The following is a 26,301-nucleotide window of genomic DNA, read 5'->3' as shown; positions in this document are numbered from 1 at the left end:
TTGATTATTCTGAGGTATTACATAATACTTTACTATTAAGGAAATCCCTACTCCTGCTCCGCCTTTTCCTACTGACTTTATATTCAAAATATACTGGTTCACACGGTAGTCCAGAAGAGATATGTTCACATGGTGATCCATAACAAAAACAGAAAAATATGGGTTGTGACGTAATAATACAATATGCAAGCATCTACCTAGTGATTAATACAAATATTTCTAAGCACTGCAATACTGCATACTATTACCCCGGCTTTAGCACAGCTACCCTGATCAGACGCTCGAGCATTCAAGGAAGCTGTATATATTTAGGGCACTTTCCTCTTGTGAAGGGTTAGCACAACACCTCCCCCTCTCCCACTCCCATACATGCCTTTGTTAATTTGTTTGGGAATGAAAAAATACCTGAGTTGAACAGATGCAAAGTTCTGACAAGAATGTATTTGTGAACAAGATCTAAATTGTACTGAGTTGCAGACCTATCAACCACACTGAAAGCATAGACAAGAAGTAATATTCTTTACATAATGCAATAATAATAGCTAAATTCATAAAGCACTTTTTGCCTGAGGATACAAAGAGCTGCTATTATTACCCTGGCCTTAGCTCGAGCTACCATCACCGGCGCTCAGTGCAATAATCCTGCCGGGTACCCATTCACCTCACCTGGGTCGAGTGCAGCACAGTGTGGATAAATTTCTTGCCGAGGGAAAACACGCTATGGCTAGGATTCGAACCCACGACCCTCTGTTTGAAAGGCGAGAGTCAGAACCACTAGAGCACGACGCGCCCACAATATAGGAGAAAGAATAATTTGATATTTATTTCAAAACCATATGATATTCCAGGTTTAAAGCCCCAACAAACACGATCAAGCATCTCCAAAGATACCAACCTGATCAAGAACAGTTCTGTATATAAAGGCTGAAATTCATTAATTTGGTAAGAAAATCAGTATTTTCACAAAAATTCCACAGCTGAAACTTTAGAAGTCAGTAATTTGCAAGTAACCACCAGTATTCTTTCTCATTTTTCAGTTTTAATTGCTGAAAACCAGTACTACTTGGCAGATCTGCATCTCCCTTTAAATGAAGAAGTCCAGGAAAAGAAAGAGGAAGAAGATATGGCAAAGATATCCTTGTCATTTTTGCTAATAAGATATTAACCATACACAAGCTAACATACTTGAATAATGCAAGCACATGAATGTGTTGCATATCACGTACACTACTTCCTGATTCTCAAAAGAAGATGATAGTCTAGAAAGTGCATTGATTAAAATACCTGTATTAAATTCAAGATAATTATTAATCGACAAATGTTGTTTTAAAACAGTGCTTTTCTAGTTTAAGAAGGGAATGTCCAGGGTTTTTCCTTTGCTGTCCTTCGGCAAGGCATCAATCCACACACTGCCACTCTCCACCCAGGTGTTAAATGTTAAATGGGTATCAGGTAGAATGTGGAAGCCTATGTGGTATATCTAGCAAATGAGTTTGGAAACTCTTGTTGGAATGCTCCCCAGGGAGTGGATAAAGGAAATACATTGTATGCAGGGCAAGCTAGGATTCTATGTTCTTGATAATGGTATTTCCGTACCTGGAAAGTGCTTAGAGATTTTTCTCTGAAGTATAAAGGTGCAATAGCAAAGTAGGGAAATAATTACAATTAGCACGGGGTAATTCAGTTTCGAAAGAGGCTACATTTTTATCAAATCATTTTATTCAACATTCAATCATCTAATTATTATTCAACAAGTCCAAAGGCAAAGATAATATCCATGAAAAAATTCAGGATGTGTTTACACTTCCTTCACAAAGGCAGAATGAACGTTCTGCACTCATTATTATTGCCCTTCCACAGAGTTCTATTTAGGCTCCTTTTTAGGCAAATTTTGGCTCTGAAGCTGGATTCAAAGAGCTACATTGACTCAGGGTCCCGTAACATGGAGATTTTAGCGCTTAATCGCACCCTTGATTCTCACAATCAATTGCACATTGAAACAAGTAATCAATCATTAAAATGTTGTACGATTATTGCTAAGCATTTTATAATATGGGTCAATGTATTAGACATCAAGTTGGGGTACGTGTGCTATATCAAAAAGAACATTGTATTTTTTAATATCATACCCAAACCAGGGCCCGTCTTAAAAAGAGATACGATTGATTCAATCAATCATAACTCTATAGAAATCCAAAGTTGCAAAATATCCTTTGTAAAGAAAGGAGAACACATCAAATTTTCAAGAAATTGATGAATTTATAAGTATACATCATATCTAGAATTTTTTTTTGGACAAACATGCATTTTATATGTTGACGTTGCTGGCCGTCCATAGTTGCGATTGATCGGATCAATCGCAACTCTTTGTAAGACGGGCCCCAGAAACACATTGCATTTCATACTACATAAGTGCAAATGGAATCCTAATTGTGACACCACACCTGGGAAAATAATCCTGTGAGAGATTGGTACACTATGCATTAACCACGTTTCCCTTTCAAAGTAATTACAACCATCAATTAATCAAATGTTTTCCGAGAAACTTATTTGTAGATGTTATTGATTAACCCTGAATTACCTGCACCTGGAATTCATGGTTAAGTTAAAAAAAATTTTAATTTTTCATGCTTCATGCATGACCCATGCTATTTTGTATGTCCACGGATAAGGTGATCGACCTACAAACTACTAATGATGATGAACATCAGTTGTGCATTAATTACGAAATGCATTATTTTTTTATTCACAAATCCTCAAAAAACATTTTTTTAGGGGGGGGGGAGTACAAGTGCCAATTGTAAACATAGACCTTTTTAGTCAGGTTTCAATTAGCATTTAAAAAAAGAAATAATTAAGGACATACAACCATGTTATTAGCTTAACCCATAAACAAATGCCAGATTTAGGCCTAAAATTGGAAGCATAAATGCACCATCAGAGATCAAGAAGTTCGCAATTGGGCAATACATAAAAAAATTGTACAGAGTATGCATATGAGATTCTTCTGTTTACCATGCTCTCCCAAACATACACAGAACCGCACCTGTGGGACCAGTAATGGCCGGCTGGGCAAATGCCAAGGTACATTAGAAGTTGAAACTAATATGGTCCGACCGCGTATCGTTTATCCCATCTCACTTCACATAGCAATGCTACATGTACACTCACATCAATGAATCGGACTCCAGGGGCCCCATTTCATAAAGGACTTGCAACTGTTGTAACTTTGCCACTATGGCAACTACCATGGCAACAGGGCTCAGCAGCCAATCAAATTCAAGGTTACCATGGTAGTTGCCATAAGACAAAGTTAAATGGCAAAGTTACAACAGTTGTAACTCTTTATGAAACGGGCCCCAGGTGCATGCTTCATAAAGCTGTTCTTAAGTTAAGAGAGACTTTACGAACAACTGGTGATCCTTTCTTACGTGTTAAACAATCACCAATGAACACTTCATGGTGAATATCACTAACGACTAGAAAGGATCACCAGTCGTTCTTTAAGTTGTTCTTAACTCATGAACAGCTTTGTGAAATGGCCACCAGGTGGGTTTTTCATAACACTGTTCATAAGTAAAGATAAAGTTTAAGAACGACTGGTGATCCTTTCTTGTGCCAAGTGGTATACACCAGATTTTCATTGGTTAATGTAGTTCCGATTGATGTAGTTCCTATAAGACGGATCACCAGTCATTCATAAATCAAGTAACTTACAGACTAATGAACAGCTTTATGAGACACCCATCAGAACAATCAAGAATATTGTTATTTGGAGAGGCATGTTATCAGTTGGTATTGTTAGAGTGACTTTGAAACCAAAATTTTGGAGCAATAGCTAGATATCTTAAAAATCTCAAAATGACTTTTACAGAATCCAATATAATGACCACCCAAGTGTCTGTTTGTATGAATAAAAAAATATGTGCCAAAGGATTCTGGGAGAAATTGTGTAATTGCAATTCAAGAATTGTTTCAAAAGGTCTGTTTGAAATTTGTTGATATACTGCACACTAAAATTAAAATTTACAATTGAAATAGTGAGGCAGCAGATAGTCCCTTCATAGAGGCACTGAATGCTATCACAACCTTTCAAAGCAAATTCAAGGAAAGAAAGGGAAATTCATATCAGTTTTGAGCATTGAATATCTGATATCGATTCTGAACAATAATTCTGATAATACTAATGCAACATATAAAGCACTCATAATCCACTCTGCAAAGCGCAGAGGGCAATAAGAATCCCCACTGCCTCAATCCTATCCCCACAAACAATTAAGTCTTTCAAAGAATGAATGTTCCTACCAGGTACCCATTAACTTAACCTCTGTCAATGAATTCAATGCTCAGGGACATTCCCTTATGGCTGGGATTCTAACCCACAACCCTCAAACTAACAGGCAAGACGCAAATAACCATAACCACCAGAACACTCTTCTTTTAGCAAATGTTGCTTAAGCCAATAATGAAGACAATAATCATTTAAAAGAATGAATATTCCTGCCATGTATACCCATTAAATTAGCCTTGGCCAATGAATTCACCACCAAGGGAAATTCAACCATCTTTGGGGGTTCAAACTCAGGACCGTCCAATTGAAAGTCAAGACACAGAACCACTAAACCTCATGCTTTTAGCAAATTATCACCATTGCATTGACCCACAATGATGTCAAAGAATTGTTATTTCAGCCAGTTTAACTTCACTTTAACCTTGGTAGATGAATTCCCTGCTGAAATTCATCAGTGACTGGGATCCAAACCCATAACCTGATTGAAAGGCAAGAAAAGGGTCCACTAGACCAAAATGCCTTTAGCAACTTATCACCATTGCCTATAAGTCCATAATTATTTCAAAGAATGAATATTCCTGTCAGGTACCCACTAAATTGATGAATTAAATTCTGAGGGAAATTTCCCCATGGCTGGGATTCAAACCCACAACCCCGGAATAAAGGGCAAGAAACATAAGCACTCGGCCACCCTCATATTAGCAAATTATCACCATTGTTTAAGTCAATAATCATTTCAAAGAATGAATATTCCTGCTAGGTATAACCATTAAATTAGCCTTAATTGGCCAATGAATTTACTGCTGAGGAAAATTCAACCATGGCTGGGATTCAAACCATTGACCTTCTGATCGAAAAGAAACAGAACCACTAGACCTCATGCTTTAAGCAAATTATTACCATTACAGTAGCCTACAATTATTTTTGAAGAATGGATGTTCCTGCCCGGTGCCCACAAACTTAACATTGGTCGATGAATTAAATGCTGAGGGGAATTGGTCCATCTTTGGGGATTCAAACCCATGACCTTCTAATTGAAAAATAAAGAAACAGAACCACTAGACTGAATACTTTTAGCAAATTATCACCATTAGCCTACAATTATTTCAAAGAATGAATATTTCTGCCAGGTACCCATCAACTTAACCTTGGTTGAAGAATTCATCGCTGAGAGAAATTCATCCATCTTTGAAATTCAAACCCACGACCCTATCACTGAAAGGCCCGATACAGAACCACTAGACCAAGATGCCTTCAAAAATGAGAAATCAATTTACTCTTACCAAGCCTGGATCTAACCGTGAAGAAAATATCCAATATCAATCACAAATAAGGACAACGGTCGGAGTTCCTCAAAAGCACAACCTCCCCTAACGACTGGTAGAGTCGGAATGAGAGAGATGGCTGAAATGCTTGTATTTGTAAGGAAGTACTCCGACAGGTCTGTGGAGAGGAAGTTATACACGCGCACATGTGCATGTAGCCAGGGGCGACACTAAAGGGCATAGGGGTGACAGCCCCCCCCCCCATTTTTTTGTTTCAAGTGGTAAAAGGAGAAACAGTGAAGTGAAGAAAAAGGAAAGAAAAAGCAGGAACAGCATTAAGAAAGAGAGGGCATGGGTCAAGTAATGCACATTCAGCAAGAAATTTATCCACACTGTGCTGCACCTGACCCAGGTGAGGTGAATGGGTCCCAACTAATCCCTTGAATGTACCCTGAGCTGCTCATTAAGAGGTAGCTCCAGCTTCAGCTGGGGTAGTAATATTTGAACTTTGCAGTATCCTGTGCCAAAAAGGGCTACATCAATCCACCTATTATCATTGTTGTTATACTACCCCAGGGTGCTACATAACATTTTAGAAGCACTTGCCTGGTAGGGCAAGTAAATTTTTGAATAGTTGGAATATACTTGCCCAAAAATCTATTTCACTTGCCCGAAAAATCCTTGAAAAAAAAAGTTTTATGCTTTTATAAACCAATGACCTTTTTCTCTTGTTTGACATGAACTGATCCACCTTGTTATTGCATTTCTTTTTCCAAAATGATTTTATCTTGCCTGCCATGACCAAAATTAGGGTCAATATCATATCATCGACCCTAATTTTGGTCATTCTACAGTGAGAATTTTGCTTGCCCAGTTTGGGCAAGTAGTTTTGGTCTTTACTTCAACTCTTGCTCGGCTAAAACTTTTACCTGCCCAGGGCAAGCGGGCAAGTGCTTATTTAGCACCCTGCTACCCTATGTTTTTCAATTAAGGGAAACATGGAATCACCTACAATGTGCAGCGCCCCCCCCCCCCCATTAAGATATCCTGGCACTGCCCCTGTGTACAGAGACAGTGATATCGTGGTGGGGGGGTGGTGGTGTGAAGTGAAGTGAAGTGCCAGGACTGATAAAACAAAAGGGAAAGCTAAACATTTTCGTAAGGAAATAAAAGAGAGTTTATGGCTTGTGTCAAAGAGCTATCAAACCGAAACCGATAAAATGGTATTAAAACATTGTTAGGAAGGAATGCCAGGTATAGAGAGATATAGAATTATATATAAGGAGAAAGAAGAATATACAGGAAAAGAGATAAAAACAGAGAAAATAGTGGGAATCTGGAGGAAAAATCTTAATTTTCTATTTATGCAATTAATATATAATAGAAAAAAAGTTATTTGATAAATAGATAAGCTGATGGATTTCTAACAATTCAGAATGCTCAAAATGTGTTTAAAAAAAATGTGAAAATATTCGCTCTTTAAGGAGTGAATTTACAGTGCATATCAAGTGAAATTTTTATTTTCATCTCATTCTGGAGTCCTCATGGATTGCTCAGAGACAAAGAGTGGAAAGGTGATCAGGTTTACTTTTTAGAAGAAAATGTGGGTGTGGGTGAGAGTAAAATGATACATGTGTGGGTGTGTGAGTCCATGTGAGACTGGGAGTGCCTGTGTAGATGTATAGCTGCAGGTTTGAGTGTGTGTGGTGAGGCCAAGTGTATGTATGTGTGGTGTCTGGGTGTGTGTGTGTGTGTATAGGTGTGGCTGTGGGTGTGGTCATGGATTTGTGTGTGTGGGTACAGTTGTGCAGGTGCAAGTAAGGTTGTGGGTATGTGTGTGTGTGTGTGGGTGTTTTCAGCTATTATGAATGACAGGAAGAAAACACAATGTGTACATCAAAGGAAAGAGAGACAAGGCAAGAGCTGGAGAGTGGGGTAAAGAGACGGAGAGAGGGAGTAAGAGCCAGAGGAAAGGAAAGAGAGAAACTTTACTAGCTTTAGGTTAAGTGTTATCGTAGTGAAAACAAAAGGAAAAGCAAAACATTGTTTTAGGAAAAGGCAGGAAAAGAAATCTTGATGACCGAGTTTTGGGGTAAGATAGGAAGGCCATTTACACAAGAAATAATAGAAAGATCATTCACACTGGAGATAATTGATCGATCTTGTTCATATAAAGCCTTGTACTAGTTACTTCATTTACATTTTTATATACAAATTATGTGATTTTGAAGAAACTGTATTACTTGTGCTTGTATAATTTTGTAAATATTGCCAGGAAAACAGGCCAACATAAAGAGCACAATGTTGAGGAAATCAAATTCAAACAGAATAAAACAAAGGTTACTTACTGTTGTCATATTACTCCCTATCCCAATAACAGGAGTACAAACTGGCACATTTCCCACTCCCTGGGGAGTAGTAGGTAGATATCATCCCTTTAATAAACAATGCTTCCATACAATGGCAATTTCTGTAAACACTTTGAAGGTTTTAACCCGGCCATTGTACTCTGTCGTGTCTACACACAATACAAGTACATTCTCCACTCGCTGAGGATTATTCAAGCAATGGAATATGATGAACCCAATGACCAAATTCTGAGGTCCTGGTGAAGTAATGCCATGGTAAAAAGTATGGGAAGCCGAAGATGTCAAAATTTTGTTTACATCATATGTTTACTGAGAGTTCTCTTTCCCTTCCCTGATAGTGCACTGATGGTGAATAAAACTGTTTTAGTTACTATTCAAAGTCAATTATGAATATGAATGATAAGAGTGTCAAATGAACTTGACAAACTGGACGGGGGGGGGGGCGCTTAGTTTTAACATCATCTTGCCAAATCAATGACCAGGGCTTAAACCTCAAACCTCTGCATCATTGTGTAACTTCCCCCAGTTTCTAAGATAACAGGCATACACCAAACACCCAGTGACAGAAAAATCACGTCTTTCTGAGTTCTGACAGAAACAGTAAGTAAGGTCCTTCTGTCAGTGAAAGGAAACTAGTATTGGCATTAAGTTACCTATGTCATTCTAATAGTGAAAGAAGAGAAAGTAATTTACATGAAGACAGACATATTCTTTTAACAATGAAAGGAAAGTTATTAATCTATACATGTCAAATACCTCCTATTGAAAGTGAAAGAAAAGCTATAGTTTGTCATTTGGTCCCTTGTGTCCTTTTGACAGTGATAACAAGTCACAAACCTCCTTTTGCCAGGGAAAGGAAAGTTGGTATTGACAATGAAGTTCACTAAGGTGGGATAAATATGTGAATTCAGATAGGAGTATCGGAAACAGATGATAAAATATATAGCGCCCAGTCACAGAGAGTGTATTTTTTCAGATACAACTGAGTGGGTAGCACAGATCCTGCAAGCGCACTATGTTCACACAACACCAACCAGGTACTAGTATACAGTGTGTCCCACAAAAAAGGAAACCTGTTTTCAGAGACAGATTTCATGATTACTAAATGTTTTTTATTCTAAATTTGATGCATGGAAGAGAGGAATATCATCCTCACTGTGAGACCAACATCTTAGCAAATTGTTTGCGCATGGCAGATTACAAAAACTAAATATTGAGGCATGTCAGAAATGATTTGCGCAGAAACTCAATCTGAATCCACTCTCATTTCAGGGGTCTGTGAGAGAAACTTAGTCTTAACAGAGAATGCTTAAGAGAGATGAGCCAGTTGTTGAATAAGCACTGTCGTTGTGTCACGAACCCAAACTTGTTCAACTTTTCTGCGTGCGCAACCTAATTTTGACATTGAAATTTCAAACCGGGGGCCGTTTCATAACGTTGTTCTTAGGTTAAGAGCGACTTTTAGAAAGACTGGTGAACCTTTCTTACACGCTAAACCATTGCCAATGGTGTATATAGTTTACCAAATGAAAGGATCACCAGTCCTTCTTAACTTACGAACATCTTTATGAAACGCCCACCCGGTCTTGTTCATTAACGTGTGGAGTAGGTATCAAAATACAGAAGAATCATTAACTTGTATGATGATGTACGTAAAATATAACAATTCATTATCCTTTAGGAAAAAAGACATGGGAGTCCTGGGGAGCATTTCATCAGTATTTTCATCCGACAAGTTGTCAGATCTGACGTCTTTTCATGATATTCATTGGCTGAAAGGGACTTGTCGGATAAACGTCCGACAATTCCTTTCATGAAACGCCCCCCAGGTTTCCTTTTTTCTGGGACGCACTGTATAATCATACACATTTTCGAGGGCATTGGTAACAATTACAGGGTACCTTTCCAAGAGTTACAGTATTGCACAAGGATGGAAGTGCACTACGGAAAGGTATCGACTGACAATGTAAAGTGCCAATTCGCCTACAGCCAACTCGTTCACTCATCACATGGTCTACATTCATTTGGTCAGATGCCATTCCATCCATCAACATTTCGTCTAACAACCATTTGGGTCAATATCCATTTGGTCCAATAATCACTTCATCTAATCACAAGGTAATCTACGACCATTCTGTCTTTTAACCAGTTGGCCTAATACCCATTTATCTTTTCAATTATTTAGGCCAATTAACACTTACCATAGTCCAATATATTGTGCAAATGGTATTTTGAACAAAATGACCATTAGACCAACTGGTTATTAGACGAAATGGATAGTGGATGAAATGATGGTAGACCAAACGATAGTAGAAGAGTTGGTAATTAGACCAACTGAAAATAAACCACTACCAATCACAGTAACTAGCAAACTGATACCCCTTTCATAAACCCAATTATGCGGCTAATAGCAGCATAATTTGGTCGTAAAATTGGAGGAGGACAAGAGTTATCCGCATTATTTTGATGCTGCTATTATCCACATAATAGCAGCATCGGGACAAGATTTTGAGTTTATGAACGCATTTCCAAATAATGCGGATAATGGCCATGGTGCGGTCACAAGGTCACCCTTTTCCAACACAACCGCATCGGAGGGGGCGTGTCTAGTTGTCATGACGATTATTCGCCTTTTTCAGGACGGGCGCTCGTAAAAATAATACGGCTTATTTTCGGAGTTTATGAACGCAATTTTTATTGAATTATCCGCATTACTCTTAGGCGGCTAATTGGAGGATAGGTTTATGAAAAGGGTATTAGGCTGCGTTTATGCGACTTCAAGCCAGAATTATGATTCAATACACAAACATGAATCACATGGTGGTCGTGCGTACGGTGAGTCGAAAACAGCCGTCTTAGCATTTTCGTACCAGCTACATGTAGATGGGGGGAATAAAAGTGAATAAATCGGCTGTTTTCAACTGGCCATACGGCCACCTTAGGAAAAATGTGACTACTGCATTATTTAGACTTAAAAGATGATTACAAACACTTATTTTGCATATTCTGGTCTGAAATAATAATACTTCAAGTTAAGTTATCATTCAACTTATATAGAAGGTAAAAAAAAATGTACAGTCTACCTTATGAGAAACATAAAATAAGAAGATAAAACATGAATGTTTCTGCAGAGTCGACCAGTCTGTCATTGTCATTGTATGACTTGAATGGGAGGAAATATTGTCTTTATCCGACTTTGCAATAAGGTCATGAAAGGTCATGGGTATATTGACACAGATGGGCCCACGTTATTTCTCAATTTTTTTCCTGAACATTTGAAGACACCCCCCCCCCCCACCCACCACCACCACCCGTCGGCCAGTACAAACCTTTGGATTTCGCAATTTGCATAGTGTATAATGTAGAGTCTGAAGTAAGGAGACTACATTCAAAATGGACTGTGATTTTCCTCATTTCTTTCTCTGTCATCTCCTTCCTACTTGCATACTAGTAGGCCTATATAACATATTTCAAGTAAAAGCCCTGGTTTTAAATTGTGAGACACACCTACTCGACTTTAAATCCTAGTAGATATCCTAAGTTAGTTTTTTTTTAAAGAAAAGAAAGAGAAAAAAGAAAGGAAAAAGAAATAAATATTTGAATTTTACTTCAAGACATTCAATTACTCTTTTTTCAAAGAAATCAAACATTAATAATATAATATGTATGATGGCGAAAATAGTCAAATTGACTGGTTGCCAAATAAAAACAACCCCCCCCCCCAGTGGCCGGCTGTACACAGACAGGGAGTTTGACATCTAGTCTTCACCCCGAGATATGGTACAATTTAGTTTCAAATTTTAGTCTGTGCTTTCATCCTACCCCCCCCCTTTCACCAGGAGAAGGGGTAGTTTGCCTTGCAAACCCTCTGATGACAGATTGGTCTGAATATAAGGGTTCAAGTATCAGACTGGGCCTCATGTACTGAAGGTAATAATAGGGGTGGGCAAATGACAACTTTTTTTTTCAAACGGGTGAATTCTATTGCCATTTTTGCTGCTGAACACAAATCCGCCAACCATTTTGACCTCCAATGAGGTTTGATATTGGTTCCAGCCATTTTTTTGAAAAATGGCGGGAAAATTGCCCTTTTTGCCCTATTTTTATATATAACGGCATATAACGGGTGTGTATTTGTCTCTCTCTTTGTTTTTGAGGGTGCTGAGTTCAATTATCTCAATATGTAAATCATTGGATGTATAGCCATGGTAAAAAATTGCCATTTTCCCTCCATTTCTTGAAAAATGGCGGGAAAATGGCATTTTTCCATGTTTTTTTTACATTGAGTAGCATAAAATTGGTGTGTGATATGTCTTATGTGTTTGAGGGTGCTGAGTTCAAATATCTGCACATACATAAAGGACATTAGATGTATAGGCTCGGTGAGATGAAGTTGGTTTCCCGCCATTCTTTGAAAAATGGCGGGAAAATGACCTTTTGGCCATATTTGTACATTAAACATCATAAAAGGGGTGTGCGACATGTCTCTTTATTTTTTAGGGTACTGAGTTGAAATATATGCATACTTATTGAGGTACAGGCATGGTGATAAATGGTAAGATCAACATTGTAAGCAAAAATAAATGCAAATAGTGAATTTCATGTTTATTAAAAATCATTATCATACATGTAGTTATGAACAAAACAAAACGAAATCAAAGATTTAATAATCTGCAGACCAGCTGCTTTAATGAATCAATGTTGAAAATACATAGGCATACAGTTGATATGAATAACATGAAAGCAGACCACACCACCATAACTGGACATTCAGGTAAAAGGACATCCCTGACCACAGGTTATGTGGGAAATTTGATGCATAGTGGTCAAGATAGGGCTGATCAAAGCTTATGGGTTCAGGTGCTTAATAGCCATTCTTGCCAACTCCACAGCTGATGAATTGAAATCAGAAATAGACTTCTGGATGACAGATCGAGTTGCTGACAGAAGTCCTTCTTCAGGCTCTTGGAGTAGACCTTACTAAAATCCTAAAATGCTGCGCTCATATAATTTTGCGTATAGATCATGCAATAGATGTGCAGAAACATAACAGAACAGAAGATTTGCATCCACCAGTTACTGGAGGTATCAGCAGGTGAGGGGATATTTGTATCTCCAGGATTTTCAATCCATACTAGGGTTAATCGCAATCTCCTAGTTATTGTCTCCTAGCCATAATCAGCAATAAGTGTCCCTCTTGGATGGAAAATAACAATATTCAGTGCCAAGGATTCAAAGGATTTGTAGCCAATAAATTTGGTAGAATTGCAGAACTTGCTAAGGAGTACCTGTCATGACGAGAATTCATCCAAGCTTTCTTCAATGCAGATGTGGACACCAACAACTACAAACTTGTTCTTGCAGTGGCTACATTCATTCAGAATGAGTGGTTCACATGCTGTTGAGAAATTTACACAATGACAGGTTATCTTAACATCTTCCTGATGAAAGAACTGCTGGGCATCAACAAGATGGGTGAGCAAAATGTTGGGGATAGAACGTGGCAGGTGATTCCTTGAGGAAAAACTAAATGGGTAAGACAAAATTATGGTGGACAAAGAGAAAAGAAACAGGATCGGGAAGAGATAGGCTAGTTGCTGATGTGATTGAAGAAGTTATTAGTACAGTGAAGAGCCAGATGTCCAGGACAGATTACTTTATCGGATGTTGATGGCATGATTTATGCTCCTTTTACCAACTTAGAATGTGAACTGAATTTTCAAAGCTAGTGCACAGATTCAAAGTTACTGATGGAAGTTCTCCTGTCCAGACTCTGTCCAGAAAAAAAAATCTGCTGGCATCTGGTGGTCTTCTGGTACACCCTGAATTTGAAAGTAAGAGTATAGAAGAAAGGAAGGAAAGGTGGAAGTGGGCTCGCTGTTCTGAAGAGGTGAACACAGTATAGAAGCTCGAAGCACACTTTAATGCAACTGTTGTATCTGCACAGAAATTTGCACTGCATAAGAATGAGGAGTTAAAGAAGAAAGCTTGTAAAACTCTAACAATCTTGGAAAGATGTAAAGACCATAATGGCCCACTGACTCTTAACAACTTAGATATGTTAGCAAATCTCAGTGAAAATGGCTTCAGAATTAAGTTGGCTATCTTTGTCTCACAGTAACTCCAGACATTCGTCAAATAGGTGTGTGAAAGGATCAGATGACATACAAGATGGAAAAATGTTCTGTGGAGAAATTGAAAGTTTTGATAAGAAATGCACTAAGAATACCAAAAGACTAAAAAATGGATGCTCTGCTGCTGAATGAAAAAGTTCATATATTAATTCATTATACACGTACACACATTAGTACACTCTGTGCTCAAACTCTACAGTTTCATGTAAACAATTTTCATTTGTCAAAATATTTTCGTTTTCCCAAACTTTGACACAGAGTACTTGTAGGCAATCGTATTAGTCAAAAATTATGTTCCAGTTTTACTAGTGTTGAGATGGTCTTGTAAATCACTGCATATTGGTAACAGATGCAATAAGTACATTTTAACATCTATAATTCTGACTAAAGTCAAGGTGATATCTAGCAAAAATTTCACCAAGCCAAGCATTACCCCAAATCTAAAACAGAAATATATAAATCCTCAAAGGGAAACATTGATATCTAACAAGAAATTCATATAGCCTCCTGCTTTAAATTTCATTTTCTTTAATCTAGTGCTGATCATGAAAACATGCACTATAGGAGGCATAGTTCGAGACTTGTTCTATTACGTTATGTACATTGTACACCAAAAATATTTCAAAGCCACATACATGTATACTCCCCCCCCCCCTTGCCTGACAATTTCTGGGATTTTTCTCTAGAAAGAAAATGAAATTATATCATCATATATGAATCATCTATTTTTCAAATAAATAGCATGAACACATCAGTTCATACTATAGTAATTAGTATAGGTACAGATGCATTAATATTGTTTTTTTATGAATGCAATAGTGATTTGTGATCATTTATCACCACATGATAAAAAAAAGCTGATTTCACCCCCCAAAAAAAACTTTACAAATGTTGGAACAGATTTAATTTATTGATTGTTGGCTTCAGTGGCCATGAAAACATATATTTAGATATGTAACAAACTACAGATAAATGAATAGTTACTGCTTTATGTCAAAAAATTATGATTTGAGGGCAATTCATACCAAAAATGGCCCAAATATGCTGTTTTCACCTAAAAACATCATTTTGAATGACCCAACTTATCTGATTCATGCATTTTTGTGCTTAGTGACCATGAAAACATAGAGCTAGACATGCAACAAGTTACAGATGAATGAATAATTAAGGATTGATGTACAAAAAATGTGATTTGAGGACAATTTTTACCAAAAAATGCTGATTTTCACCCAAAAACGTCATTTTGAATTACCCAACTTATCTGATTCATGTATTTTTGTGCTCAGTGACCATGAAAACATATAGTAAGATATGTTGCAACCCTTATTTGTACAGATATTTAAGGATTTACAAGTGAAAACACTGATTTTTGAGGAATTCGGCGGCCATTTTGAAAAATCGCTCGGAACCAATATCAGACGTATTCTAAAACAAAAATACTTATTAGATTTGTGTTCAGCAGCCAAAATGGCAACAGAATCCACTCGTTTTAAATTGAATTTCCCAAAAAAGGTTTTATTTGCCCACCCCTAGTAATAAGTTGTAGCTGTGCTAGTCTTGTATCAATACACACTTGTTGATGAACAATAATTAATCATAATTGCAATCCTTAAAGGGGAATGAAACCTTTGGAACAAATAGGCTTGTGTAGAAACAGAAAAATCAAAGAATAAGAATAAAGAAAGTTTGAGAAAAATCTGACAAATAGTGAGAAAGTTATGAGCATTTGAATATTGCAATCACTAATGCTATGGAGATCCTCACATTGGCAATGCGACAAGGATGTGTGATGTCACTGATGAACAACTTTCCCTTTGGTGGACTATAAAATACCCTCAAAATGTCTCTTTTTGCTTTTTCTTATGATGATACAAACTCTTTATCCATGATGTATTCTTAAAAAATATGTATTACATGCCCTCATGTAGACAGAACACATGATTTATGGATAGATGAGATAAAAGAGGCAATTCTAGTGAAATATATACTAAAGTAATGGGGAGAGTTGTTCACAAGTGACATCACACATCTTTGTCGCATTGCCAATTTGCTATCTCCATAGCATTAGTGATCGCAATATTCAAATGCTCATAACTTTCTCATTATTTGTCTGATTTTTCTCAAACTTTTGTTGATCTGTTTCTTTGATTTTTCTGTTTTCACACAAGCTATCTTGTTCCAATGGTTTCATTCTCCTTTAAGGTCAACCAAGGATTGATCAAAGCTTCATAAACAAATTGAATCCAATCCAGTAGTCATTCAGTGTGGAGCGTTGTGGCCCAGTGGATTAGTCTTCTGACTTAGAAACAGAGGATCGTGGGTTCGAATCCGAGCCATGGCGTAATTTCCTTCAGCAAGAAATTTATCCATATTGTGCCGTACTCGACCCAGGTGAGGTGAATGGGTACCATGTAGGAAGAAATTGAATGCTCGAGCGCCCGATCTAGCATTAATAAACAAATGATGTTGTTTCATAATTCACTCTTTACTGATTTTCCAAATTTATTATGCCCATTTCATTTAAATACCTAGTTTTAACACAAAAGAGTGCACTAAAGAAAAACCCATATTAGCATGCTGTAAATGTTTTGTACTATTAGAACATGTTTCTTTCTGTCAAAACCCTTTTTTCTATATTTAATTAAATTCATTTATTTTCCTCTTTTGACAAAATCAATCCATTTAACAAATTCATGCAGGGCTTATCAAATGCGGTCTTTCTCCCAACTTCTTCCTATTAATGAAATACTTCCTTTTGGAGTAGATTACGTGCCAAATGGGCCATTATCTTTTCCAAATTTTGCTCATGAAAATAGGGAAGAGATTATCGCTTTCCTTCGGAAGTTTAGCTATGGTGTCCTGGAAGGGGTAAAACTAACAGAAATGACCAGATAAAGTTCACTGAGAAAATAATAAAAGACAAAAGTGGTTTGTGAAAATCTGAGAATCTCGTACACATATAGAAAATGTTTGATATCATTCAAAGTTTTCAGGATCGATGTGGATTTCTAATTTAAAATCAAAGCTTAGGTAAACTGCTATATCATTATTACCAATTACATGCAGTCCACACCTCTTAAAAAGAAAACACTTTATCAATACAATTATAAAAAGATAAAATAAAAGAAGATACAATTAGATGAAATAAAATGAAATAAATAAAATGAAATGAAAAATAAAAATAAAATTAATTAAATTGAAATGAAATGAAAAAGAAATTCAGTCAAACTTATCAAATCAAATTAAATATATATGTCATTTCTGGTAACAATCTCAAAATGAGTTCGAACAATTTTTTCAGATCCGAATATCAAATAGTTTTCGCTTTGATTTTCATGATAAAAGATTATTTAGAATGCCTAGATTCTTGGTCAAAATATGAAACACGCATGAAAAATGACCACCCAAGTGTTTATATGTATGAATAAAAAATATGTGTCAATTGGCTCTGGAAAAAAAAAACTGAAATTGCTGAGAAATGAGCAAAATGAGCACATTTCATCATATGTTGAGTATTCTTCCAAGCAACATGAATACACTGTCCCACATATGCCTTTTTATCTGTTTTCAGCTATTAAGATTTCATGATTTCTCAATGTTCAGCTCATTACAGTGTACTAGATCTATGATAATATTGTGGCAATCAACCTTGATTTAAAAGACTTTCTCATGAAATAGCTGTTTGCTGCAACTCCTTTCTTTTACTTTTGAATCAAAATAAAGAAAACTGAACTGAATTGATTTGAAATGAACTTTACAAAATTGAAAGGAATTGAATTTGAATAGTTTCTTAGAAAATTTCCAAAGTTGCCAAACATTGCAAAATCTCTTACAAAATAAAAGTCATTATTCACTATTATAAAACGGGTTCAAGGATGTAGCCAATGGTGAGTGCGTATTCAAGTCACGTGTTCATGCTTTAATTATGCGCAACCTTCCAGTCGTGCATTTTTCGTGCAGCACTGTGCATTTTTTGTGCAACACCGTGCAATTTTTGTGCAGCATTAGTTCCAGTAAAGAGGCTGGCTTGGATTTTGATGCGCTTACTTAGGCGCACATAGTAGATACGCCTGTGATGTCATAATTGACAGTCTTGTGATCTCTTCGTACATCTGTGCGATCGTACACAAGTTGGAGGGATTTGAACAAGATTTCCATGAAAAAATCATTTTGCCGACCCGTTTTATAAAACAATTAATGCACATTTTAAGATTCGTGATGTTAGTGACGATGCGAGCAACTCTCGGGCATTCACAATATGATGCAAAAGCACTCGGCGCAAGCGCCTCTTGCTTTCGCATAATTGTAAATACCCTCGAGTGTGCTGCATCGTCATAACACACTCATAAATGTGCATTAATTGTATACTATGATATTGGATCCCTTGAACCCAGAGTTAGGTGACTGACTTTCTTACATCAATGAAGCTTTGTTTGGACCTAATTTTTCCGCCTCATTGTGTTTGAATTGGCAATTATTCTTCTATCCTCGGGTGGACTTATGGCCCAAAAACTGATCAGGAAGTGCTCTGCTTTTCTAGGCCAACTCGGCCCCCTTTTGTGAATTCAAGGGTGCACACACATTAGTGAAAGTTCAAGTACCAGAATGGTCCGGACTAGTCCAGAACTACTTTTCAGAGGACCCAGCCCACAATTGTGTCTGCCAGTTCTGACTCTTGCATGCTCTGTCGTTCTCTCTCTCTCTTTCTTAGGTTGCATTAAAGCACGGACCTCCCCCCCCCCTCCCTCCAAATCAGTGCTAAGTTTCATACCCTTACTGAAAATACAAGCAACAGGTTAAACATAATTGACAACAGAATAATTTGGACACTGTTCTGCAGAAAACACATGAATGGATTCAGCATTAGGTTTGCCTCATATAAATTACAAGAGGTCTGTTATAAGTTGTCAATAGACATTCTGCCTTTGTAACAGTGTTGATGTCTTGTCTCACTGAATCTTTGTTTATTCTTGTTTCTTTTCTCTCTACTCTTTGCCAGCAACCAAGTCAGGTTTTCGTCTGAAAAGTGGCCTCCGCTGATATCGTGTATGACTTCCTGTCTTATAATGGGCTTTGAATAAATGTTTGTCTACAGGAAAGATTAAACCATTATCAATTCTTTAGTATTCATCTCTTCTAAATATCCTTCCTCTTGTGGTCACAGAAAACAATACAGAGGTCAAAGGTCACCCAAACACTCATTGAAATTAGGTTCACACCTGGCATGAGAGTCATGGCGGTAGGCAGAAATTTCATTTCTAGGGGGCAAGACACACACACACACAAATTGAAGAAACTCATAAGTGAACAATCAAAGAAATCAAGCTTGTCAGGGGGATGCTTTTGCATTTCTAAATTCGAAATGAAGAACTTTGTGCACTTTTATGGTGAATTTTTTGAAAATTTTCAGTCCATAATGTAGGTTTTCATAATTTCTGAGGGGGAAGTGCCCCCCCCCCCTCGCTGCATACCGCCATGGTCACAGCAGTGCACAAGTAAAACAGGGAAGTATTAAACTAGAAAATGAAAAAAGAGAATTTGAAGTTCAACTGATTGAAGATCTGAATTTATTTCCATCAATGTCGCTACACCAATCAGCACAGCCTTACCCAGGACTACGCCTGAACAATATAAGGTTTGAAACGCCTGGTAACACTAACAGGGTATAATGTTTGTATTGACTTGTAACAGCTGTGTATAGGGTATAAGGTTTGAAATCATGGTATAAGGTTTATAATGGTAATTGGCAATAAGCTGTGTATAGGGTATAAGGTTTGTAATCATTGGTTAGAGGTTATAAGGTTTATAATAGTTGGTAACAATCTGTGAATAGAATATAAGGCTTTTAATGATTGCTAGCAGGTGGTGTACAGGGTTATAATGTTTGTAATGATTGCTAACAGACTGTGTACAGGTTATAAGGTTTGTAATGATTGGTAACAAGTTGTATAAGAGGGTATAAGGTGTGTAATGATAAGTAACAGACTGTGTGTAGGGGATAAGGGTTTGTAATGATTGGTAACAGGCTGTGTATATGGTATAAAGTTTGTAATGATTGATAATAGGCTGTGTTTAGGGTATAAGGTTTGTAATGATTGATAATAGGCTGTGTATAGGGTGTAAGGTTTGTAGTAATTGATAATAGGCTGTGTATAGGGTATAGGTTTGCAATGATTGGCAACATGCTGTGTATAGGGTATAATGATTGTAATAATCGTTAACAGGCTGTGTATAGGTATAAGGTTTGTAATGATTGATAACAGGCAGTGTACAGGGTTAAACAGCTTGTAATGAATAGTAACAGGCTGTGTATAGGGTATAAGGATTTCTAATGATTGATAACAGGCTGTATATAGGGTATAAGGTTTGTAGTGATTGATAACAGGCTGTGTATAGGGTATAAGGTTTGTATTGATTGGCAACATGCTGTGTGCAGGGTATAAGGTTTGTAATGATTGGTAACTTGTGCATAGGGTATAAAGTTTTGTAATGATTAGTAACATGCAGTGTACAGGGTTATAAGATTTGAAATTATTGGTAACAGACTGTGTATGGGGTTTGTAATGATTGGTAACAAGCTATGTATAGGTTATAAGGTTTGTAGTGATTGGTAACAGGCTGTGTATAGGGTATAAGGATTGTAATCATTGGTAACAGGCTGTGTACAGGGTATAAGGTTTGCAATTATTGGTTTTCAGCTTGTGTACAGGGTATACGGTGTGTAATGATTGGTAACTTGTTGTGTATAAGGTTTTGTAATGATTGGTAACATGCAATGGATAGGTTATAATGTGTAATGATTAGTAACAGACTGTGTATAGAGCATAAGGTTTGTAATGATTGGTAACAGGCGGTGTACAGGGTTATAAGGTTTCCAATAGTTGGTAACAGGGTACGGTATAAGGTGTGTAATGAATGGTAACATGCTGTGTATAGGGTATAAGGTTTGTGTTTGGTGAAAAGATATGTATACAAGGTTTGTAATGATCGGTGACTTTGTGTCCAATGTTTTTGTAAACTGGTAGTTCCCCATAAACTGCAGCAACCTGACAATCATCGGGGCTTTACTCAAATTTGCTATTAAAATTATAAATCAATCTTTTTCGCAATATGAAGTATGAATCTACAGACTATTCTATATTCTACTTTGTATGTCACGGAAGAGTGCAATTTGATAGTTCCTGATCTAAATACAATCTTAAATTCTTTTGGTTCCATAGTTCCTGAATGAATACAATCTTTAGATTACTCTGTTTCTTTTCAAATCATTTCCTTGGGCAAGTTCATATGACTTATATGATAACAGAATGCCCAACCCACAAAGATATGCTCATGCTGTGATGTATCGGTTTGTGCATCAAATCTGTGTACTGTAAAGGCAGATAAATGTCACGACTTATTATAAAATGAAATGAATATAAAGTCCAATAAACGTGCAGGCATGTTTTACAAGATGAAATGATTTCCTGCAATAAAACATTGGTGTCAAAACTACACCAGTGAGTATAAACAGAGGACAAATACCAATCATTTTACACCAGAGTTAAATTCATGGTGCAAATGCAACGCCCATTGTTGTTACCATAATGCCATATGGTGTTTACAACTTGTTGGTTATTTTAACATAAAATTTCAGTGTTATGTTCAAATACCTCAGATAGATTTGTGACAGGGTTTTTAAAATAATGATTCTTCAGATTTTACTTCATTCCCTTTTTAACTTCAAACAGGATGACAAAGAATGTGTTGACCAACATTTCTTGGTCTTCCTGTTTGGAGTTAAAAAGAGGTAAATGATAGGCCTATAGGTTCATCAAATTATATTTACGTTGCAAAATCTAAAGTAAAATCAGATGCTCAAAATATAATGCAGCAATCAGCTGATAATCTATATAGTGGGCGTGTCATGGTCTAGTGGTTCTGACTCTCGCCTTTCAAACAAGAGGTGGTGGGTTTGAATCCCAGCCATGGCGTGATTTCCCTCAGCAAGGAATTTATCCACACTGCGCTGCAATTGACCCAGGTGAGGTGAATTGAATGCACGAACGCTGAAAGACAGCTTGAGCTAAAGCCGGGGTAATAATAATAACAACAATGCGCCTCGGAATAGATTGTTTCTAGATAGATGGCGCTATATAAATGCCTATTATTAAATCATAATATCCAAAGAGCCCTATGTTCATTTATATTCTAAGGACCATATATATTAAAAGTAAATCTTCTTCATTTCCCATTCTTTTTAGAAGTTATTTCTGTATACATGTATAAGGTATCTATCCATCATCATGCATTCAATATGCCATGGAGGAATTACATTATGTTTATAGAAACTTCATATAAACAAGAGCTGTTCAAAGTAGCTTTCGTAAGGATCAGGGCACCATCGTACAAAGAGCTACGATTGATCCTATCAACAACAACTATGGAAAGCCAGCAACATCAACATCTAAAAAGCATGTTTGTTCAGAATATTTTCTAGATATGTAGGGGAAGGCGGGGTAAGTTGTGACAGTTTTTGCTTTTTGCATGTTAGAATTGATATAATTAATAATCTTGTCGTAATAAGTACCTTGCCTTGAAATTTAATTCTTCTGAAATATTTTCCACCTATATATAACTTTTTATCCCCACACTGAAATTCATCATGAACTTTGAAAAAAATGATGTCAAATGGCTCAACTTGCCCCATATATGGGGTAAGTTTGAGCCACCTTCTGGGGTAAGTTGAGCCACAAATACTATGTACAAAATGTATGAGGGGAGAACTAGCATGTCAATTTTTTGTTTAAAGTCGTTTCACTTGCTAATTCTCCATAAATACTAACATCCTTTAAAAGGAAAAGAGTAGGGGAAGGCGGGGTAAGTTGTGACAGTTTTTGCTTTTTGCATGTTAGAATTGATATGATTAATAATCTTGTCGAAATAAGTACCTTGCCTTGAAATTTCATTCTTTTGAAATATTTTCCACCTATATATAACTTTCTACCCCAACACTGAAAGTCATCGTGACCTTTGAAAAAAACGATGTCAAATGGCTCAACTTGCCCCATATATGGGGTAAGTTTGAGCCACCTTCTGGGGTAAGTTGAGCCACAAAAACTATGTACAAAATGTATGGGGGGAGAACCAGCATGTCAATTTTTAGTTTAAAGTCTTTTCACTTGCTAATTCTCTATAAATACTAACATCCTGTAAAAGGAAAAGAGCAGTCATGTAAATTTGCTCCTTTCAGCCTGCATTTCAATCTATTTGTATGGTTTGTTTGTTTTTTAAGATACATTACCATAGGAATTACCATGGCTCAACTTGCCCCATGCTGTTTGGCTCAACTTACCCCAGTCCGAACTTAGTGCGATAATTTTGTATCCACACATTTATTATGCATCCATCATATAAAAGACTATGACAAGAATGAAGATCCATACCTGGACTAATAATATTGTTATCATGTCTTTATTATATTTAAAGACGTGTGTGTTTATAAGGCACTTATCTATTTCACACTCTTTTTTACTTTTTTGGCTGAAATTCATATTTTTCCCTCTAAAAAATACTTTTTGTTTCAAAGTTGGAAACAATGTGGTGGGGTTAGGGGTTATGCTATGGGTCATCAATACATGACACCACCACAATGTCTGACTCATTCATTATTGGCCTGGGGCTGGTGGCTCAACTTGCCCCTATGCTCAACTTACCCCGCCTTCCCCTAGTCATGTAAATTTGCTCCTTTCAGCCAGCATTTCAATCGATTTTTATGGTTTGTTTGTTTTTTAAGATACATTACCATAAGAATTACCATGGCTCGACTTGCCCCATGCTGTTTGGCTCAACTTACCCCAGTCCGAACTTAGTGCGATAATTTTGTATCCACACATTTATTATGCATCCATCATATAAACGACTATGACAAGAATGAAGATCCATACCTGGACTAATAATGTTGCTATCATGTATTTATTATATTTAAAGACTTGTGTGTTTATAAAGCACTTATCTATTTCACACTCTTTTTTACTTTTTTGGCTGAAATTCATATTTTTCCCTCTAAAAATCTACTTTTTGTTTCAAAGTTGAAAACAATGTGGTGGGTTTAGGGGTTATGCTATGGGTCATCAATATATGACACCACCACAATGTCTGACTCATTCATTATTGGCCTGCGGCTGGTGGCTCAACTTGCCCCTATGCTCAACTTACCCCGCCTTCCCCTACTGTATACTCATACATTGTAATTTCTTTGAGAATTCAGTGTGCTTCTCTTTGTTTATAAACGACATTGTGCAAATTTCCTGTAGAAAAATTACGACTTGATGGATTTCCATATATGGTTGAGGGTGATCGGATCAATCTTAACTCTTTGTAAGACGGGACCCTGATCATTTCTTTAATAACAGGAAGAATGATTGCTACTATCATCAAGGAGCATAAACAAATGTGATATTTCCTTCTAAAAGTTCAGTTTGTACATGATCATACCTCTCAAAGGCTTTTTACATTGGCAACTTTTACTTAACTTTTTGATAGAAAGAAACTTTGGGGCTTAGGGACAGAACTGCCTTTGGCATATTTGTAAAAACTGGTATACCTTTATCATAATCGCTGTTCGGAATTTTGAAAATTCTGAAAAGTCAAATTTAATTTTTGACAGACTTACCCCAGTAACAGAAGATAACACTGGACTTGTTGCCATGATGATATCAACTTGTTTCTCAAGTACTCAAAACAAAACAGAGTCAGAAATAATGAAGCCGAAATCTTTTCAAGAGGGTTTAGTTATGTCACGTAGAATTAATCTCCATGAAAGTTATACATAATTGAGTGCATATACATAGAATCTATGAAAAATAAGTGCTTTTCCAGAACTGCTAGGTAAAATTCCAGTATTGATATTCCTGGAACAAATGTAGTATAAGATCTAATGGTTTTAAGTTTGGTATCTTTTGACTCTCGCCTTTCAAACAAGAGGTGGTGGGTTTGAATCCCAGCCATGGCGTGATTTCCCTCAGCAAGGAATTTATCCACACTGCGCTGCAATTGACCCAGGTGAGGTGAATTGAATGCACGAACGCTGAAAGACAGCTTGAGCTAAAGCCGGGGTAATAATAATAACAACAATGCGCCTCGGAATAGATTGTTTCTAGATAGATGGCGCTATATAAATGCCTATTATTAAATCATAATATCCAAAGAGCCCTATGTTCATTTATATTCTAAGGACCATATATATTAAGAGTAAATCTTCTTCATTTCCCATTCTTTTTAGAAGTTATTTCTGTATACATGCATAAGGTATCTATCCATCATCATGCATTCAATATGCCATGGAGGAATTACATTATGTTTATAGAAACTTCATATAAACAAGAGCTGTTCAAAGTAGCTTTCGTAAGGATCAGGGCACCATCGTACAAAGAGCTACGATTGATCCTATCAACAACAACTATGGAAAGCCAGCAACATCAACATCTAAAAAGCATGTTTGTTCAGAATATTTTCTAGATATGTACTGTATACTCATACATTTGTAATTTCTTTGAGAATTCAGTGTGCTTCTCTTTGTTTATAAACGACATTGTGCAAATTTCCTGTAGAAAAATTACGACTTGATGGATTTCCATATATGGTTGAGGGTGATCGGATCAATCTTAACTCTTTGTAAGACGGGACCCTGATCATTTCTTTAATAACAGGAAGAATGATTGCTACTATCATCAAGGAGCATAAACAAATGTGATATTTCCTTCTAAAAGTTCAGTTTGTACATGATCATACCTCTCAAAGGCTTTTTACATTGGCAACTTTTACTTAACTTTTTTGATAGAAAGAAACTTTGGGGCTTAGGGACAGAACTGCCTTTGGCATATTTGTAAAAACTGGTATACCTTTATCATAATCGCTGTTCGGAATTTTGAAAATTCTGAAAAGTCAAATTTAATTTTTGACAGACTTACCCCAGTAACAGAAGATAACACTGGACTTGTTGCCATGGCGATATCAACTTGTTTCTCAAGTACTCAAAACAAAACAGAGTCAGAAATAATGAAGCCGAGATCTTTTCAAGAGGGTTTAGTTATGTCACGTAGAATTATTCTCCATGAAAGTTATACATAATTGAGTGCATATACATAGAATCTAATGAAAAAATAAGAGCTTTTCCAGAACTGCTAGGTAAGATTCCAGTATTGGTATTCCAAGAACAAATGTAGTATAAGATCCAATGGTTTCAAGTTTGGTATCTTTTG

General features: G+C 36.6%; 1 protein-coding gene across 1 annotated transcript in view; it reads right to left on the bottom strand.

Annotated features, from left to right (window-relative positions):
- Nucleotides 1-26,046, bottom strand: part of LOC121417662 (titin-like) — a 37,063-nt gene extending 11,017 nt beyond the window's left edge. Inside the window, 1 exon segment of the mRNA XM_041611396.1 lies at nucleotides 26,011-26,046. Within this exon segment, the coding sequence (XP_041467330.1) occupies nucleotides 26,011-26,046 (36 nt within the window).
- Nucleotides 26,047-26,301: the final 255 nt, after the last annotated feature.

The sequence above is a fragment of the Lytechinus variegatus genome, chromosome 6, assembly GCF_018143015.1.
Source record: "Lytechinus variegatus isolate NC3 chromosome 6, Lvar_3.0, whole genome shotgun sequence".
Taxonomy (NCBI): domain Eukaryota; kingdom Metazoa; phylum Echinodermata; class Echinoidea; order Temnopleuroida; family Toxopneustidae; genus Lytechinus; species Lytechinus variegatus.
This window is presented reverse-complemented; position numbering and strand designations above follow the sequence as displayed.